Source organism: Trematomus bernacchii, unplaced genomic scaffold (assembly GCF_902827165.1).
Source record: "Trematomus bernacchii unplaced genomic scaffold, fTreBer1.1, whole genome shotgun sequence".
In the NCBI taxonomy this organism is placed as follows: domain Eukaryota; kingdom Metazoa; phylum Chordata; class Actinopteri; order Perciformes; family Nototheniidae; genus Trematomus; species Trematomus bernacchii.
In genome coordinates, this window is record NW_022987739.1 from 9,761,378 (window position 1) to 9,780,524 (window position 19,147).

At 39.7% G+C, this 19,147-nt stretch overlaps 2 protein-coding genes across 5 annotated transcripts in view; both read left to right on the plus strand.

The window, feature by feature from the left end:
- The first annotated feature begins 312 nt into the window (after nucleotides 1–312).
- On the plus strand, nucleotides 313–11,692 carry tmem44 (transmembrane protein 44). Of its 3 annotated transcripts, none has more exons than XM_034146726.1 (10): nucleotides 313–608; nucleotides 686–812; nucleotides 894–984; nucleotides 1,223–1,380; nucleotides 5,542–5,628; nucleotides 5,723–5,893; nucleotides 6,285–6,446; nucleotides 6,625–6,693; nucleotides 6,802–6,904; nucleotides 11,362–11,692. In XM_034146726.1, exons 1-10 carry the CDS (start codon nucleotides 424–426, stop codon nucleotides 11,370–11,372), a joined length of 1,164 nt encoding a protein of 387 aa, XP_034002617.1. In that variant the 5' UTR covers nucleotides 313–423; the 3' UTR covers nucleotides 11,373–11,692. The 3 variants fall into 3 exon arrangements, with proteins under 3 accessions (XP_034002617.1, XP_034002615.1, XP_034002614.1); XM_034146724.1 differs by having other exon boundaries at nucleotides 316–608; nucleotides 6,802–6,965; XM_034146723.1 differs by having other exon boundaries at nucleotides 317–608; nucleotides 6,802–6,936; nucleotides 11,362–11,625.
- Nucleotides 11,693–16,572: 4,880 nt separating this feature from the next.
- The window catches only part of atp13a3 (ATPase 13A3), a 32,246-nt gene continuing 29,671 nt past the window's right edge, over nucleotides 16,573–19,147 (plus strand). For both annotated transcript variants that reach the window (XM_034146727.1, XM_034146728.1), the window contains exon 1: nucleotides 16,573–16,757. The gene's annotated coding sequence lies outside the window, so the exon portion shown is untranslated. The remainder of the gene's footprint in view (nucleotides 16,758–19,147) is intronic.

Genomic DNA, 19,147 nt, shown 5'->3' on the forward strand with positions numbered 1-19,147 from the left:
GTTGAATTGATTGTTGGAAAATAAAAAGCTAACAAACCTGAAACATCTAGAGTTTATTTGTATGTTTTAGAGGTTATGTTTTTAATTTAGCACCCACATTAGCATATTGATGACAACAGGCCATGACTCTTCAAACACAAGCTAATGTTAAAAGGAAGAACTAGGATCACATAATATAATAATGACAGGTTGATCTCCAACTAAATGATAAACTCAAGCTTTGTTTGATTGGTCTTCCTAAAGTGATACTTCTGTAGGTACTTTTCCACAACCTCCAGTATTCTGTAAGGTGTCTATCAGCCAGGTGAACTCCTCCCCAAAATAAACAGGTCACTGTGCGTCAGGCGGCTGCATGGCTGAACAGGTGCTGCATGGATTATTTGTTTTCTAGTAACAGAAGATGTAAACCTATTTGAAATCAATATGGAACCGCGTATATTGACCGTAGACGGTCAGACAGGAGGAAATCCAAACTTTGTTCTCTTCAATTTGGTTGAATTTTGCGTCGATGCAGTCACCACCTGTTTCTCTCATGGCGCTGACAAACTTTGCGTCCCCATCGGCCTGAGCTCTCTATCTGCGCTGCTTCTACTGCTGTCATGCATTCTGTAAGTAATTATTGCACTTGTTCTAGTTATTTTAATGTTAAAATGTTCTACCATTAAAACCCTGTTAACTCTTTAAGGCTCGTGTATCAGAGGTGCACATTTCGCGGGAAAAATCCGGGAGAAAGCATCATTCTCCTCTACAGCCTCCTCGGTAACCTGTGTAGCACAAGTGGAGCCATTCTGTCCAGACAGCTTCATATTCAGGTAAAATACTTAAGTTACCATACATTTTAAGATATTTTCCATGCACTGGTGATAATAATAATGTGTTGCTCCCTTGTTTAGATTGTTTTGGGTGCTTTTGCTGCTGCTATGGATGGTATCGGTTTTATTTCTTGCTGCTTACCTGTACTCCTGTGCTGGAACTCAAAGGCAGGTACGTTAAGAGAAATGCCTAATCTCAACAATAATGCAAACTTTATCATTCCCAGACACTGTTCAGCATTCAAACAGAGTGGAGTAAGGTAGTACTAATACCCAGGCCCACACCTTTTAGGCAAAACAGTTAGGAGACTTATCAGAGAAACTCTACAGATAACCAAAGACATGAATAGACTGTGTTAGAACTGAGTCCAAATGCAAACATCTCCTCTTGTGTCTGTGTTCTTTCTCAGAAAAGAGGCTGAGGATGATAAGGGGGCGGAGGAGGCAGCACCTCCTGGCAGTGTGTGTACTGATGGTGGTTGCTGGTGGTTTTCTGAAGTCCAGGGACTCACACCACCCTGTAGACGGGCATCTCAGCGGGAGGAAGCTGCTGCATGCCACCTTCCAAGTAAGAACACACCACCATGCTGGCTAGTTGTAATTGTACAACCCATTGCACAGTGCAACTAACAATCATTTGTTGTGTGATTGTTTGTTACATTGTGAAACATCCCAGTTTCTCAAATATAATGTAATGTCATTAAATGTCTTGTTTTGTCAGTCCAAAACTCAGATATATTTACTTTATCATGATTTAAACTGACAAAGGTAGCATAACTCTGATATTTAGGGAGCAGATGGCAGTTTCTTCCATTTTTGCATGGAAGATTACTTTAACGATTTTGCAAATCGCAATAAACAATTATTGCAGCACTAGTGTATTTCCATATACAAATGAGTCATTCTACAGAAAAGGTGGAATCTGGGTGATACAAATCTGCTGAAATGCATTCCTTGTTACACATCTAAAACCTGTTGAATAGCAATAACTAACTTCTTAACTTGATGAATCCACAACAAGTAGAGCTTAAAGTATTTTTATACATTATACAAAGCTTATTTATATAGGAACGTCACTGGTGTTACTGGTGTTACCAGGAAGAAGAGTAACACCAGTGACAGTAACACCAGTGACAATTTGGAGAAAACACTACCATTTTAACATGTGTCAGACCACATGGCTTCAGTCAATATCAAAATTGTTTAACTCTTCAATGCAATACATTTCCCCGTTCAAATGTTCACCCCTAGGGCTATGAAATGTGTAACACTAATGACAGACTTAAAAGCTGCACGTAAAATTTGAAGATAAAATGACATCTTTAACAAACAAAGTAAGAAGTATCTGACTTACCCTATCCACTGCACTGCCTCAAATGATCTCTTGTTACAGGAAGCTCTTCAGAGACAGTACATTATTTCAAAAATAAAAGCGTTTTGTGTAGCAGTAACACCAATGACGTAATTTTGGGTGACTGACATTTATTTGATATTATTAATAATAATTTGCGTTTTTTTGACTTTCAGTGTTATATTTAATGTATGTTATGTAAATGTGACTGAGATTTATTTATTGAAAAATAAATCTTTTAAATGAAAACTATAGGCTCCACTTCCATGTATGATCAAAGTGACAAGGCAGTTCCTTGAACTTGGCATTTTAAATAAATTGCAATTTATTAATAAAACATATATTTATATATAACACGTATTTATTTAGTACCATTGCAAAGACAATCTCTATTTATTCAACATATATAATGAATGTGAGTATTACTGTAGGTCAACGTCATGTATTTTGGTGTCTGCAAAAGTAAGTGACAGTACTTCCACAATTTTTGTTAGGGATGCTCCGATCGCCAATTTTGGGGCCGATCGCCGGAATCAGTATCGGCCGATCGCCGATCGAGTGGGTGTGGGCAAGGCCGTATTAGTACCTCCAGGGGCCCCTGGGCACTGAGCTCAGGGCCCCTCAACCCACGTTCCAACACGTAACAACACGCCTACCCAACATGAACAATATTTTACATTGTCATTCAATCTGGAATGTCAATCGCACACCTATTTGTCAAAAGCAGGGACGCAGCTACATAGTTCAACCAAAGTAGGTCTAGCCTTTTGCCCTCTCAGTCAAAAATCACAAGACAAGTATACAATGGATAAGATCTCAAGACAGTGTATGGCTCAAGAAGACCTAGGTAATATCACTCAAAACTTCAGAGCTGTGTGTGTGTGTGTGTGTGTGTGTGTGTGTGTGTGTGTGTGTGTGTGTGTGTGTGTGTGTGTGTGTGTGTGTGTGTGTGTGTGTGTGTGTGTGTGTGTGTGTGTGTGTGTGTGTGTGTGTGTGTGTGTGTGTGTGTGTGTGTGTGTGTGTGTGTGTGTGTGTGTGTGTGTGTGTGTGTGTGTGTGTGTGTGTGTGTGTGTGTGTGTGTGTGTGTGTGTGTGTGTGTGTGTGTGTGTGTGTGTGTGTGTGTGTGTGTGTGTGTGTGTGTGTGTGTGTGTGTGTGTGTGTGTGTGTGTGTGTGTGTGTGTGTGTGTGTGTGTGTGTGTGTGTGTGTGTGTGTGTGTGTGTGTGTGTGTGTGTGTGTGTGTGTGTGTGTGTGTGATGGGAATTCCGGCCCTTCTTGGTGAGCCGGATCATTTGGCTCGGCTCCCAAACGGCTCTTCAGTTTACCACATATTATACCTTTATAATTCAATCAAATGTAGCCCTGTTTTGACTAATGATTTATATGTGTACACATATCACTTAAATTATTCAATACATCCTTTGTACTGAAGTATTCAAAAGTAAAAATTACATGTTTAATATCAATTATTTGCTGTGGCCAATTGTTTTCATTGCATTTACAGACCCTTGTATCTCTCTGATACCACCCAATGAATGCACAGACTTGCTTGTAGAACCACGCTACACAAAGCAGATAGCAACACCTACTGTATAACAAAACCCGAGGTGACAGGGCTTTCAGTGTTGCAGCTCCCAGACTGTGGAACAGCCTCCCAGTACATATCCGGACTGCTGAGTCTATTGAACTTTTTAAATCTGAGCTAAAAACTCACCTCTTTGCACTGGCTTTTAATACTAGTTGAAAATTACATTTTTACATTTGTATGTGTTTTTTTAAAAATATTTTTCTAGTTATTGTGCTTTTTATCATGTTTTTAATTATTGTTTTATTATTGTACTCCCATTGTGTTATTTAATATTTATTGCCTGTAAAGCTCTTTGGTCAACTGAAGGTTGTTTTAAATGTGCTATATAAATAAATAAAGATTGAGATTGAGATAAAAACTTAAGCATAGACATTTTAAAAAAGGGGCTACTGTATCGACATTTTAAAATTATATTTAAAGAAAAGGCCCTGACAAAACAGCAGGGCTCTATTTCAGTAGTAACTATAGAAAAAAAGACAGCAACAGCTGACATCAAATCTTTGCTGAGCCCAAGGATAATCATAAATAAATAACATAGTGAAAATAAATATATTGCAATGCTCAGTACAGCAGCATCCAACCGTCTCTAATCATAAAAAAACATAATAAAAATAAATGTATTGCAATGCTCAAAACAGCAGCATCCAACAGTCTCTAATCCTTGGATATTACATGTCACTGCATGCATGCACGGAGCAGCTGTAGCGCGGAGATCATCATATCATTCTGTCTTGTATTACTTAACAACAACAAAATAACAACAAAAAAAACGGCTCGTTCGCGGGCGCGAGCCGGCTCCCGTCAGTCACTTAAAAGAGCCGGCTCGTTCGCGACCGACACATCACTAGTGGATCTTACCTTTTAGAAGTGTTTCTTCCTTGCCCTTTTCTTTGCAAAGTCTGTGACAAGTTCATCAAAATCCTAACATTGCACGCTAGCTCAACAACATCCTCAGGCTCCGTGACTGTTCCTTGTGGTTGCTGGCCTAATTCGTAATTTTTAGCTTTTAAAAAAAAAAAAGCTATTTATTGTTGGGAAATGTTTTAATGCAGCCGCCACTCTCTCTTCCTTTTTCTTTCTTTTCGCTGCCCTGCTGGGCGTTCAGCTGCTACAGGCACCATCCTTTTAGCTCACGTGACACAATGTCAATGTGACATGAGTGAAGGTGGGGTTGTGATTCGGCTATAGACCGCCGCCTCGTAGTAATGAAGTTGAGCACATACATAGTGAGAGCTACAGTACAGAGACGGTTTAGAAAATATATTAATTTGACCCTATAGAAAAGCTGAGTTATTAATTGCGACGGAGAGTGAGTTTAATTTAAAACAATCACTGTAAAATCAATCGACAGTAAGGAGAATACTTACTTCCGGCTGTAAAATTCTCCGTTATCCAATGGGAATGGACGCTCACATTGCCTTTAACTGCCGCCGACATGGACCGATGCGGTGCTTCCCTGAGCGTCAAATACCGCCGCTCATGGGAATACATTGAAAGCTCTTTGCGTCCGTTTATGAAGCTGAAGGAGACTCGGCGCGTCACAACTGCACGCCAAAGGACCCTGACCAAGCGTCGCTATTGGACTATCAGGGAGTGAGACTGTGTTGCTCAAATATGTTAACAGTTGTAGTGACTGGAAGACTGTACTGAACACATTTGCTAGTGTATTCATTTGACCATTAACCTTTTACTCACACTCATGTTCACGCTCTTCACCACAGCTTATTAAAATCTAAATATCCTTTCCTTGTATTGCTTTTTACAAAATAACAACCTAAAACTGTCCCATCAGGACAACACTGAAATCTTGGGTTACATACTGGGCCTGCTGTCTTCTGTCATCGCCTGTACCTCCAGGTTCCCTGCCCTCTGTAGAACAGTAAGTGACAGTACACAAGATGTCAGAGCACCTTTCTCTTGCATTCACAAAATTGGTCCCAGTATTACATCTCTTTCAAACTTTCTCCCTTTAGTACAGAGGAGAGATGTTGACCTGTGCCCACATCTTCTCTGGGCTCCTGTGCTCCCTGGCTAGTGCCCTGTACGCTGCGGCCATACTCCTCTACAGCACTCGGTTTGGGTTTATTTTAAGAGTCATGCCGTGGCTGCTGTCAGCGATATGCTGCATCACCCTGGACCTTCTTGTATCCTCATAAATCAAAGTGTGATTACATACTACTTGCTCACAATCAGTCTGTAGGTTTTCACATACAAGGAAAACAAATCAAACAACTTTTATTTAAAAGTGAAGGAGCACTTAATAATCAACAATATAAAATAGAAGAGAAATAACGCTATTAAAGAAATTGGAAGTGTTAGGTTTGTGCAGAAATGTGGAAAAACGTTCCGTTTAGCTCAGGGCTACACTCCAGCGTAACACTCCTGAAAAGGTTTTAACCAGGACATTGGGAACAGTGTTGCAAAGGGTTTCTGGTAGGATTCACAATATTTATGATGTCTTGAAATGCTTGAATGTATGTGAATTGTATGGTTTTTCAACCAGTTGGAATCTGTTGACCTTTAATCTAACATCAGATTCTTGTCATCCACTGGTGGAAGAGAGGAACAACACGGCAGCTTGTACATTTTTCTCCAGACAGAGAAAACCTTTTAGGAGGATCAGGCATCCCGACTGAGGATAACGCTGTCATGAAGAGACAAAGAAAACAGCAAGTTCATTCTTCAGCAAGGACTAAAGTATGTTTAACAACAATACAAGACTTCTGAACTGATTGTTTTATATAAACAATGACAATAAGATGTTTTCTACTCATTCTACTCATTAATTGTGTGGATGTGCATGAGTCAGTTTTATAATATCAATGCCAGTGCTGTTTTCTAGTTTGAGCATAATTCTCTACAACTTTTTTCAAAGACAAATCCTGTCCAGAGGATGACTGAGATGGGTGGTTATATGGATGTCAGTCTTCATCCTGCGGAAAAAGTAAGCGAATAATCTGGTGTGGAACAGATTGCAAGCTCACTTACATTGTTTTGCACCTCCATCACCGGTCAATTCTTGCATTGGAATATATTTATTTTTGTTTTGCAGACCTGCCTTCAGAAAGTGGCGTTGTCCGAGGTGAAGGACCTGCCTCTCAACAGGACGCTGCGAGTGATCGGAGGTGACTGTTTCTACTCCTCAGATACATCCTGTGAGTCTTCCCTGGTCAGCTCTGACCTGGAGGTGGGTTGGAGCCCTGTGTAGCCCTGTTGGTGAGCAGTATGACATCTTCTTACAAACTTTAACCTCTTAAGCACGGTGGTCCCCCCATTGGACCCCTCCCACCTTTTTGTTTTCAAGATAATGTCTCAGGGCTTCTTAACATTTATGAAACTATTAATGTGTAGCACCAGATTAACGGGAAGAATCTCAGCTAACTGAAGATATGAACCATTTTTACCAAAACAAAACACAAGTCTCATAAGAAGCGTCTAAATGACCCCTGAGCGAAAAAATTCTAACGCACTGCGGCACACAATTCAAGATAAAGATACCCTTATTACTTATCGTAGCTGCACATACAATATAGCCTATTAAAGCTGAGACTCCACTGATTATTTAGGTATAGTATCATCACTGAGCGAGCCGAACTTGTGACAGGGGAAGCAAACACAGACATCACAACACGTACCTTTACGGAGGTTTTACGGCAGATCGTCTCACCGTAGCTGTCAATTAGGTCAAAAGACGTGTTCAATGGCATTAAAACGAAAAAAAAAAAGGTCTACAACTGTTGATCCATAGGTTGATAATGTACCTGTGCCTTTGAAGAAATTATTTATAATCCATAATTCCATTTTTTATGTAAAAATCGGAGCGGAAAAGTTAGCTGCTAATGGTAGCCACCAGAGTGTATGCAGCTTCCGGTTTTGGTAACGCGTCACTCTCACTCCTTATTTGTTAACGTGTTGGTGTGTATATAACTTTCCCTCGATTCCATTGGCTCTAGCGGTTATAAAGAGCTTTCATTCATCAAAATCGACCAAGGGGGGCCAGAGATAGGTCAAATCCACCCAAATGACCCCAGAAGTGGGGGTTTTTGGCTAAATCTCTCTAAAAAGGTCAAATTTCACTTGTTTTGCATCAATCTTGATACAGGGTACTTATTATATGTTGTACTTTGGATTCCTAAAGCTTTTAGTCTACTAACCCATCATCCAAGAGTAGTTTTCACTATAAGTAAAACATTATTTTTGGACGGACACTATAATTTACAGTTTTTTACTATGTAAAATCTGAATTTTCTTTAAAATAAAAAACATCTATATTGATTCTGACTTTTCTACATCCAACTCACAGGTTTATCATTACTTTGAGAATAAAGATTATTAATGTAACCCTTTTAGAAGGGAAGATATGGTCATTTGTTCTGGGAATGTCATTTTCGAGCCTGAGACCTGAAAAACTGGCTCAGGGCTTAAGAGGTTAAGCTATTCAGTCAGAGCACAGGTCTAAAATAAATGCGTTACATTTAATGCAAAATATAGTAGCCAGCAACTGCATAAGCAAAGTTGAACCCCTTGGATTAAATGTTAAGCCTGTAGTTATCTGAAACTGATATTTCACCCATTATTTGATTTCAGCCAGCAGTGCGACAGTGACTTCAATTTGGTATTTCCTGTTGTCAAAAGGGAAAATCTTGGGAAAAAGTCTCTAATTTTCACTTTTACATATATTATTTCCATATTATTTCTGCAATATTTCAGCAATTGTGGATACTGAAAACCTTTATAATCTCAGACCGACCAAGCTTTTAAGTGTAATTATCATTATGTGCCACTGGGGGGCGACAATACTTAGTATTGAATGCCTACCGCGACAGCATAAATGAATACAACAGGGTGTTTGACTGCTGTGCAATATCCCCCTCGAGTAAACTGCTGTTATTCATGAATCTGTAATTGTATTGCCTTTTTATAGATGGGCTTATGTAACGGGTTTCCCTGCAAAGCACAGCACGGAAGTTCATAAAGAGGTTAAAGTCAAAACATTATAATTGACCTACTAAAAGGGTGGAAAAAATACGGTTGTACCTCCAGTGTCTGTAGATAATATACTTTTAGTATGTAAGGGCTGTCCTATTGAGATAAGATAGATGAAATGCCTCATTCATTTTAGAAGTTATATTGAGCAAATGAAACGTCCAGAGCTTAGTCATAAGAAGAAGTAACTGTCAGGAGAGGTCAGGAGTTTGTGTTAATGGACATCAAGCTTTTTGCTTTCACATGTGACCCTGAGGGAAGTAAGCCAGACAGTCATCAGAGGTTCTTTTAAGAAGACAACAGTCAGCATGCTCTTGTTGGATTGATGAGTCAAACTCTTTGGAGACACCTGTTTGTGTGAGGGTTTGTGGGTAAAAGTCTATGAGGAGAATATTTGTGAGAAGCAGAGTATGTATTTCAATGATGATTTGAAGAAGTGAAAAAAAGTGGCTTTATTCTACAGCGTACAATATCTGCCCAGAATTAAACATCTTCTACACTGCAAAAAACAGACTTGTTTGAGACGACAGCTCCAAACTCCACTGTTTTGAGTTTGCAGGGAGAGTGAAATTACTGGCTGTTCTTTTTCAGGCACTCGAGCCACAAGAGAAACTCCCTTACTGTTCTGCTGTGGAAAACCAAGCTATGGAGGATGTAATTTAATCAGAAACAAAGGCAAATGGTGTCAGCGCAAACAATTGCATCTTGATTCCATTTATGAAACAGGAAAAAGCAAATGACGCGAATGCCCCTTAGTACATGTAAGAGAAGTAAGAGGCCTTTAACAAAGGTTTCAAAATGTACTATGTGGTTATGTTGTATGTGGTAGAGTGTACAGTTGTATCTGGCTGTGTGAAAACTCCTCCTCTGTACCTTAATCTAATCTAAACTCTCAATGGTTGGTGGAGGTTTGTTTCCCGGAAAATGTCAGGAGCTTCTAAATATTCAATGTTTTGGGTGCAGCTCACATTAGTCTGCGAGGCTATAATACACAATCTGTAAACTCCTGATATTATCTGATAATCTTTTCTGATCAACACATCACCAGTCTGAGGTTTTTCTAAACACAGACAGCAGGTACATTCATAGATTGGCCCCTCCCTTTCTGGCAGGTTTTCCACTTGCTGGTTATTATTAACAGAAGCTGTTTACTTGGTGATTTAATGGAAAGTTGGTTTCCACAGTGTCTAATGTGTAATCTCCAACACAAAATATACAGATGAGTTCCAGCCTGCGCTTTGAAAACTCTCGCTTTATATTTGATTGTCAAACTTTTCCACTACATAAAACGCAGAGGTCACCCAACTGTAAAAAAGCCAGCCGAGGAAAGAAAGAAACAGATCATAGTGCTAGGGAACAATTTTAGATGTGTATACATGAATACAAAAGTTGTCTGCTTCTCGTGAAATCACCATAATTGCGGATCATGATAAAACCACACAAGTTTTTGCAGTGTGTTTCTTGCATACAGCGAGCAGTCAGAGTTCACTGCACCCAACTTGTCTATTGTGCCCTTTGTTTTCTTGCACATTTCTGCTGAGCGCCAGTTTTTCGCTGAGGTGGAGGTGAGGGGAGGGGGTGTAAGCAAGGGTAAGAATTGTTTGAGATTTGCTTTGTGGCCCAATTGTTCTCCTGTAAAGGATATTTGATTAAAGACCAGCACTGGGTTGGGCCTGTCTGCCTAGGAAGTAGTGCAAAATAGTTGCTTGTCTATAGGGGGCCAGTGTTACCCTCGCTGCTATTTTGGGAGATGTTTATGGTCTCCTGTGTGATGCCTGCTGGCCAGGATCTAACTGTGTGTGTGTGAGCAAGTCTAGGCATTTTGCATTCTTGACATTTTACTGATGCTCTTACACAACATGAGTCATAAAAAAGGACCTCGGACATTACAAATAACCAGTATTAAATGGGATAAGGATCAGGGTCTGAAGTAACCACAAGTATTTCTGTACTCCAGAAATGATAAGGCAAGACAAAGAAGTGCTAAATGGACTGTATTAGCTGCTCGCATGTAGTTTAGATGGTGTGAGCACACTGTAACCACTGAGACATTATCTGTCACCCAAAAAAATACCAATGTTTAGGCCCCAAAGGGATAGTTTGGATTTATGGGTGGATTGAGGTAACTATCCATAGTCTGTTTATTACCTACAATAGATGAAGGTCTACATACTCCCAGTTTAGAGGATCAGACAGGAGGGCAGGCGAAAAAGAAAATCAATGTGCTGATGTGCTGATTAAAGTATTATAGCCATACTTTAAAGAAAAATAAAAGCCCCATCGAAAAAAAACACAACATAACATAAGCCATATTTAGAATATTATCCTGCTTTAATACTTGCTGTGAGATTGCCTTTATGATGAAAGATATGACAAAAATATGAATATTGTGTTTTTGTCAGTAGTGTCTGGTAGCTTTGGAAAGAGTCTGATGGCTAATCAAATAGAAACCGACCGATATGGATGTCTTTAAAGCACAATATGTTTGTATTGTGTCCTAAGACATAACAGAATAAATGAATAGCTACAGGGATGGTTAATAAGGTATGAGTGTTATCTAAGCATTGTAAACTATGACCCATCAAAATGCTTCAAAATAATATCTTGACTGTTCTGTATTTTTCAGTGGGATTTTGAAGAGGCAAATGCCCCGTGGAGAGAACCAACAGCAAATCAACAGGAGGGAGAAGAGTTTCCGACTCAAAGGCCAACAAACCCCAAACCCTTCTGCACCTGTGCCATGTTTGGATTCCCACAGAAATCCCTGTCTTCTAGAAAAGAGAATGAGATTCAGCTTTGACAGAAAAACAAACAAATGTCATTATCAATTACTAATGTGATACACATCTGGTGCATTTATTTGAGGGGAAATAAAAAGATAAAACACTAACCTGTTATCTGTCTTGTTTTACTTAAGCTGATGTGTGTGATGCAATAAACAGTATATTTCTCGTCAACTCGACTGGCCAGTGTTGATCAAATGACGATTACAATTGCAGATCATGTGGTTAGTGATTTTGTATTGTGCAGTTTGTCTCTTAAATATAAATGTACCTTTAACTAAAGCTTGTGGCTTAACTAAGTCAAAGCTCTGTCTTGACTACATTCACAAAGCCTTCTGAGAACTGAGAGAAGTCTTTCCCTAATAAAACAATATTGCGACCCTGCTGCCTTGCAGGGTTATGGGGTCATATCCTGTATTTTGCTAGTCGCCCCAGGTTATCAGGGCTGGACTGGGAAAAGGCCCCTCAGAGCAGATAGGCCCCAGACTAGACGGCCATGACTCCCCCGTCCTCTCCATCATCCCTCAGAGCTCCATCTGCCTGCTCCCAGTCTTTAGACCACGATGCTGGAGCAACAGACCAGGCCATTTTTAACTGAAGGGACTTCCTAAAACTGATAACGGAACAATACACAGATTAGAGCAAAGTTATGGGGCACATTTTACTACTCCCTGTTACATTTCCCTAAGTGATATGCCTGTCTGAGACAAATTACGGGGAAGCAACTAATGAAGTTGAACAGCAATTGCTGACATCGGCTGTAGAAATGAATGTCATTCAACACCTTGTTCGGTGTGTAAACGTGACATGATAGGTCGGGCTGGGAGATAATTCAATAATATTGTTTACTTATGGTTATATATGGGTTATCCATGTCAAGATGATAAAATCTCATATTGTTCTATCTGTTGTTGTAAATTATTAGGTTACATTTTAAGCAGGAGGTCTTTTTTTGTGCATTAGTTTCTGCAGATCAGAGGCCTGTACTACGAAGCCGGATTTTCCTAACCTGGATATGTTTGAGTTAGCCGGTTGGCCCAATCCAAAACATACGCGCTCTGGCTAAACTACTACGACGCTGGATATCAGGTGGATCGCTCAAGCCAGCCGTGTCCTATCTAGTTAGGTGCGCGTTCACATGAAAGGGGTGGTATTTGGAGCATTCGACCAATCACAAACATGGACAAGCGTACTGACAGCGCAGCGTCATACTTCCTGAATGAAAAGTGAACTTTAATATTAGTCAAATATGAAGAAGTTAAACTTTAAACATCCATGACTTAAACACTTTATCCAGGATAAAAGCCACATAGCTGCACCTGCAAGGTGAATACAGCTGGTAAAAGAAAAAGCGTTTGAATGCGTACATTAACAGGTTTATGAAATCACTGCCCCGTCCAAGACACGATCTGACTTTAATTACATTTGACTCGAGTGTTTCGTCAACTTAATGTGTTGCTTAAAATAATACTTCTGCATACAGTATGTGACACTGTGAGTGTTGCACGGCCAGATACGGCTCAAGAAGCTGACTCAAATAAGGAAATATATGATACATTATGATGTGATATGATATGAATGATAATGGGACACATCGACGTCTGCACTCACAGTGCTGCGGACTGTACTTAATGTTACTCTGATCCGGTTACTTATGTCGTGGCAGATATTTAAGTAAGCTTTCTTAACGCTAATGTTATAATAGTCAGATTGCTCTGAAGATGGGAGGGGATATTCTATTAATTTTCACGTTCACACAGTCAGTTGATTTTGGCCGGCCGTCTTTCCTGCAACGGCAGTTTTTCTGTATTTCCTCTATCCTGTAATATGAATTGATCGCTTTAAACTCCGCACACGGAGCTCTGATTGGTCAGCAGGCGGTGCTTTCACTGAGTTGATCTCTTAGGCCCCGGCTCCACGAGGACAAATACGGCAAAACGCATCGGAGAAACGCAAATGCAACCGCAAAAAACCTTCCGTCCCCACGCAATATACACCGGATTGTGTCAAGCTCCACGAGACGGCTCCGTTTACATCCAAACGCTGGAAAAGCTACAGTACATATGCCGAACCTGTACGTGGCGCTGTAACTTCCTCCACAAAAGCAGCAACTTCCTCCACAAAATCAGCGAAGAAGAATGGTTGTCATGGCTGCACTTCTGTGTATTCTCAGCGGTGGGGGCCGACAGAACCGGGCAGAGTTTTTCGCCGGTCAGCGTGTGTTAAAGTTTAAATCTTCCGGACAAAATTATAAAAGTGCCGGTCAAAGGTCTTCATTGTTATTTATTGAGCTTTAAAACAAATGAATAACGACTATATAATGATATATAATCATCAAATACACAGAGCCTGTCTCTTTTTCCTCTCTTCTCACAGCGTCAGTGTCTGTCTCATGCAGCAGCTGATCCTGTAATGAGTGACCCGACAGTAAAAATGAACATATTTATAACTAGTTTAGGTAGTTTGAGAGGTAATTAAAATAGCTAAGGGTGATGATCTGACTTGAACTGTGTGTTTTGCTCCCGCTGCATCACAGCGGCAGGAGCTGCGTGTCTCCGTCCTGTCAGATTAGACTTCACTCGCGTTTATGTCCATATCGAGATAAAGATAAATAATCTGAATTCAAGGAGGAGCTCCTGTAGATGTTGCACAAAGAACTGTAGCATGGTCAGTAGCGACTGGAACACGATAGCAACCCTGCCGGGGAGAGGCGGGGCTATAAAAACGAATGACCGTATAGGCGACTCCACGGCCCCGTTGGACCCCCCAGAGCGCTCTGTTCCCAGATCTATCCACCTTTGGACCCGTTGTCGTTTGCGGGGTCTGTTTCTACGTTTCCCTTACGGCGTCGTGGAGCTTAGAGGGCTATACGCATGAGAAATATGCGGATTCAACCAGTTTTCGTCCTCGTGGAGCCGGGGCCTTAGCCTGCAACCTAACCTGCTCCGGAGCAGGTTTGCCGCTCAGCATAAGTTACCATGGACATCTAGCCTGCTAAAAAGAGAACCAGCGTCGTAGGACAGGAAAGCCCGAGATTTCCCTGAAGTTAGCCGGCTAAGCGAAAATCCAGCTTCGTAGTACAGGCCTCAGGTCTCATGTAACATTGTAAAAAATACATGCTTTAAACATTTGTATAATTATTTCACATGTGGTTTTATATACAATCATGTCAGGAAATCCCTATTAATAATGTGATGTTAACCACACCCTTACTGCCAGTGGACATTTGACCTCCTAAATTCATTCAGTTATTTTTGTTTGAATGAATTTGGGATGTGATTAATCAACCCACATAGAAATGCCTTGGGTGCTTCCTGCTGCATAGGCTAATGTAGTGTTGCTAATGGATAGGAATGTATCCCATGTGTGCTGCTTAGTTAAGAAGCCTGGCATCTGAAATGCAGAATAAGATCAATGATTACTCACATAGTGGCTGTTTAACTGGAACTCAGATTGCAAAATATGTTTCCTCAACTTCACTGGGGTCAATATTTTTGTAAAAGTTTAATCTTTTTGGTTAAAAACTTAAGCTATTAGCCTGCATGTAAATGGACCTTAAAAAATGGCTTATCTGTATATCCAACAGATTCAATAAACTAAAAATGACATGTTTGTACTAAGCCGTCTGATGTCATGATGAGTGCTGAGCTAGCATTGCTACATCTCTGGGCCTCATCTCTGTCCCTTCTGAGACTAGGCCAAAGGAAAACAAACCGCGTGTCCCATGTAAAAAGGTGGAATTCTGTTTGCAGAAGTGATGAAGAGGACGGATTAGCACATCTGAAGCTGCAGTGGGAAACAGCCTTTTCTGTTTTTCTTGGCCCATGCGTCAGAGATCGCCTCACTGAAGAGGACATGGAAGACATTGGCTGATTTGAGCCCGCAGGACATTTTGTTCACCTCACACAGGGGGAGAGGGGAAATGTTCAGGAGTGAGACAACATACTGAATGGTTGCAGAGAATGTGCGAGCAATAAATCATAAACAGAAAGCTGAATAACAAATACCTAGTTTTTACTGAATACTTGAATAAAGATTATGAGTTGCATAAGAAGGGGGACTATTTTTGACATATTAATGTTCCAATATCCTTTTAAAAATAAAAGGTAAAAAGTATTCAACTGTGTGGCTAAAATCCCAAAATTGCAAAAATAAGCATTGGCCTATATGACCTTCAATACATAAACTCAAATATGGGCCCTTTGAGCTAATGCCTGATTTGTCCATTTGGTAATCTAGCCTTTCTTGAATTTTAAATACAATTGAACAAAAAAAAAAAAATGGTATATCCTTATAATGAATTATTTGTGTCACTGATCATACATAAAACCTTTATTGTTACCTTACCATCATGTGCTATTCTGTGGCCAAGATGAATATACAAGACAAATTGTTCACAATATACATTTGAATGGAAGAAAGTCAGATGTTGCAACTGACCCCAATCCGTGGAAAGTTGCAATATATCAGGGACGGTTGCAACGTGTTTAATTTAAAATACATTACATTTAACATTCACTTTTTGTCTCTTAAGCATAGTATTCTTCAAATATGTATTGTTTTACAATAATGTTATAGTTTTATAAATGTATAGGCCTACAATAATAAAGTAGCATTACTTATTGTACAAAACTACAACTTTTTTCAAACTGATTTTTTCGCCACACCTCAAAATCACTTTAGCATGATCAAAAAGCATTATAAACGTGTATTTGGGTTAGATATCCTTTAAATTATCCAGAATAACTTGTTTATTTAGAAAAAAATGCTGTTGTGTGGTCTATCAAGACAAGGCTCCACTCTGTAAACCATGACATAACATAACACCATGTGCTAGCTACTAACACAGACTTTAACACATGCTACATATGTCACAATCAACACAACCGTATGTTTCGTGAATTTATATTTTCTCAAGACAATATACGCTTTCCTTTTATTGCTGAAATGACATTTACTACATGGGGGTGGTCTCGCTCTCCACCTTGCTCCCCCCAGTGAAGTCACTTCCTGCCGTCAGACAGCCAGTTCAGGCCAGTTCACCACGGCTGTAGTACTCAGTCTGTCCCACTGAGCTGTCAACACAGCAGCCCTCCACTCTGCAACCTGGCTGTTGCGACAACATTTTCCTACTAAACCTAGTCCCTCTTTCTCTTCAACGACGTTTTCCTTCAGATAACAGCTCCTCTCTTCTCACCATGACTCGGAGGTGATCTTCAGAGTGTCCCGGTGGTTCTGGGTGAGTGTGTTAGATTATGTTTGCCTTCATCGCTGTCATCATCACCCATGTGGCTAGCTGCAGTTGGGGGGAAAAGCTAACATTAGCTGATGCGTTTCCGGGAAAACTGGCCTGGCTTAATATTGAAACTCTATTTCTCTCAAATAGTTTCTGAAACCGAAAGAAGGATGAGCAGTGAAAGACACGTGAAGGTTGTTATTAGAGGTAGTATTACGTAGCGGGCTAACAATGGATATCGGCTAACGTTAGCCAGCTAGCCAACGATGTCTTGAAGCCATGGTTGGTTGTCACCAGTAATCGCTAGTGAATGTTATCAGGTCTGTCAGAAACATGAGATAGTGAAAGATAAAACACGTATGTTCTTACAATGTAGATAAGTGACAGTAACACAGGACACAGGTGTGATTGTAAGAGTATTTATTTGGTCCTAATTGGCTTAAGACTGAGTTTTCTTCCGTTGGGGGTGGTTGCTAACAGTTACTGGTCTTACTTTTCATTTAGTGTAGGCAGTAAATTCTTCTTTTATTTTATTTTTAATAACATAGACCCTGAAATTACATATAGATAGGGAAAAAGGGGAGGACACATGTTAACATAGGGAATGTTAGATGGAGAAGGATATGGGTGGTGGTGAGTAATTGCTGAAGGGAAACAGCTGTGATGTGTCAGTGTCTTTAACGACAGGCTTCTTTGGAAGCAGTTATAATAAAATAAAGTCTGTAATGATATAAGAGTCAATGATGTACAATACACAAGCAAGCCATCTTATGTACCTATTAAACAGTTGCCAGGAATTCAAGTAATGAGAACATGTAATTTGTCATATAAACAAACACTTATTGTAAGAACTATGTCCTTGTTTAATTGTTTTACCTTGAACATTAACACTTGACATTATCATCTCTTTTGAGAGTTAATTAAATTCAAAAGCATGAATCTGATCCTTCCCGGGACATTCTTAAATGAAAAAACAGTATTGCCAACAGCGAAAGTATTGATACTGGTCACTCCAAAATGTAAATAAAACTGTATGAAACCTAAGCAAACTATGTAAATGCATGATCATGCCTTCTTCAATAAATGAAATGTTTGTCTCTTTCACGCTTGCCTCAGGGTGATCTTGTAGGTTAAAACTTTACCCTAAAATGTAAAAGGAGAGGAACACACTTTATTTGTGAAACATTACAGTGTGCAGACATCCTTTTGTCATGAGGGGACAGCTGTCACTGTTTATTAGGTGCTGCATGATATAGACTAGCTGCCTGAATGCATACAGAAATCAAAGCTAGCCAGCAAAGGGTCAACAAGAAGAAATCCCACTGCAGCATCAAAACTGTATGAGAAAGTTGTTCTAGCTAGTCAGAAAATAGCTGGAATAAAGCTTTATATATTTCCTGTTCCTGCTGCTACATTAACTGAATACCAATAATTTGAGGGAGATGTTTTCTGGAAGTTAATTTAGGATAGAAAAGATTATGAGGGAAGAACATTTTTACATTTTGAACAAACAATTTGTTAGACAGAAAATGTGCATTATGTTTACACATTGTGAAATAGTCACCTTTTGGCTTATAAACAAGTCTTAGATTTGCACTTCTGGCCTCATACAATTGTAATGTCAAATTGCATGGGAACCAAGAGTGAACAGTAATTTAATGTCTTGCCACAAATTATCAAATTGATTTGAGGTCTGGACTGTGACTTTCCCACAACATTTTATTTTTGAATATCCCACAAGCCTTCCAATGGTAGCCGATATCATGCGAGTTATGTTCAACTGTGGCTTTCTCTCTGAACATCTATAGAGCTGTGACTGGTGAAGCACCATGGTCGTAAGAATATATCTCTGATCCTTTACAGTAGCTCATTCAGAGGTGCGTTAGGCCTCTTGGTGGACTCTTTCAAAACATTGCATTTTGATGGTCTTACAGCTTTGCTGTTTTACTTTTTGCTTTTCCATTTGGTTGTCATTGGCCTTACTTTCAATGAACATCCAGTGCCTTTTTTGTATTCTAACAGGGATGGTTCACATATTTAACAAGATCATTGATTAATCGGCATTCTAGAGGCAGGCTTATTTATTAAAAAAAAAAATCTTACAACTTAACTTGCAACTATGATTTCCATTGAGTTTTGTGTAACTTCAGGCAACCATTGGGAGGATTTAAGTGTGTTAAAGCAAAGGGAACGGGTTATTCTTGTTTTGTCAATTCTTGAACTGTTGTTAATTTAGTTTCATTTTTTCCTTTGATTTAAAATCAGTCTTGAAGTGGCTGAGGCTGCATGCTGTCCATGTGTATATCAGTAATTCAAACTGATTGCCATTCATCAATTTGTACCCACACACCTGCGATACCTAACCCATTTCAGTTAACAAGGTACCAGAAAGG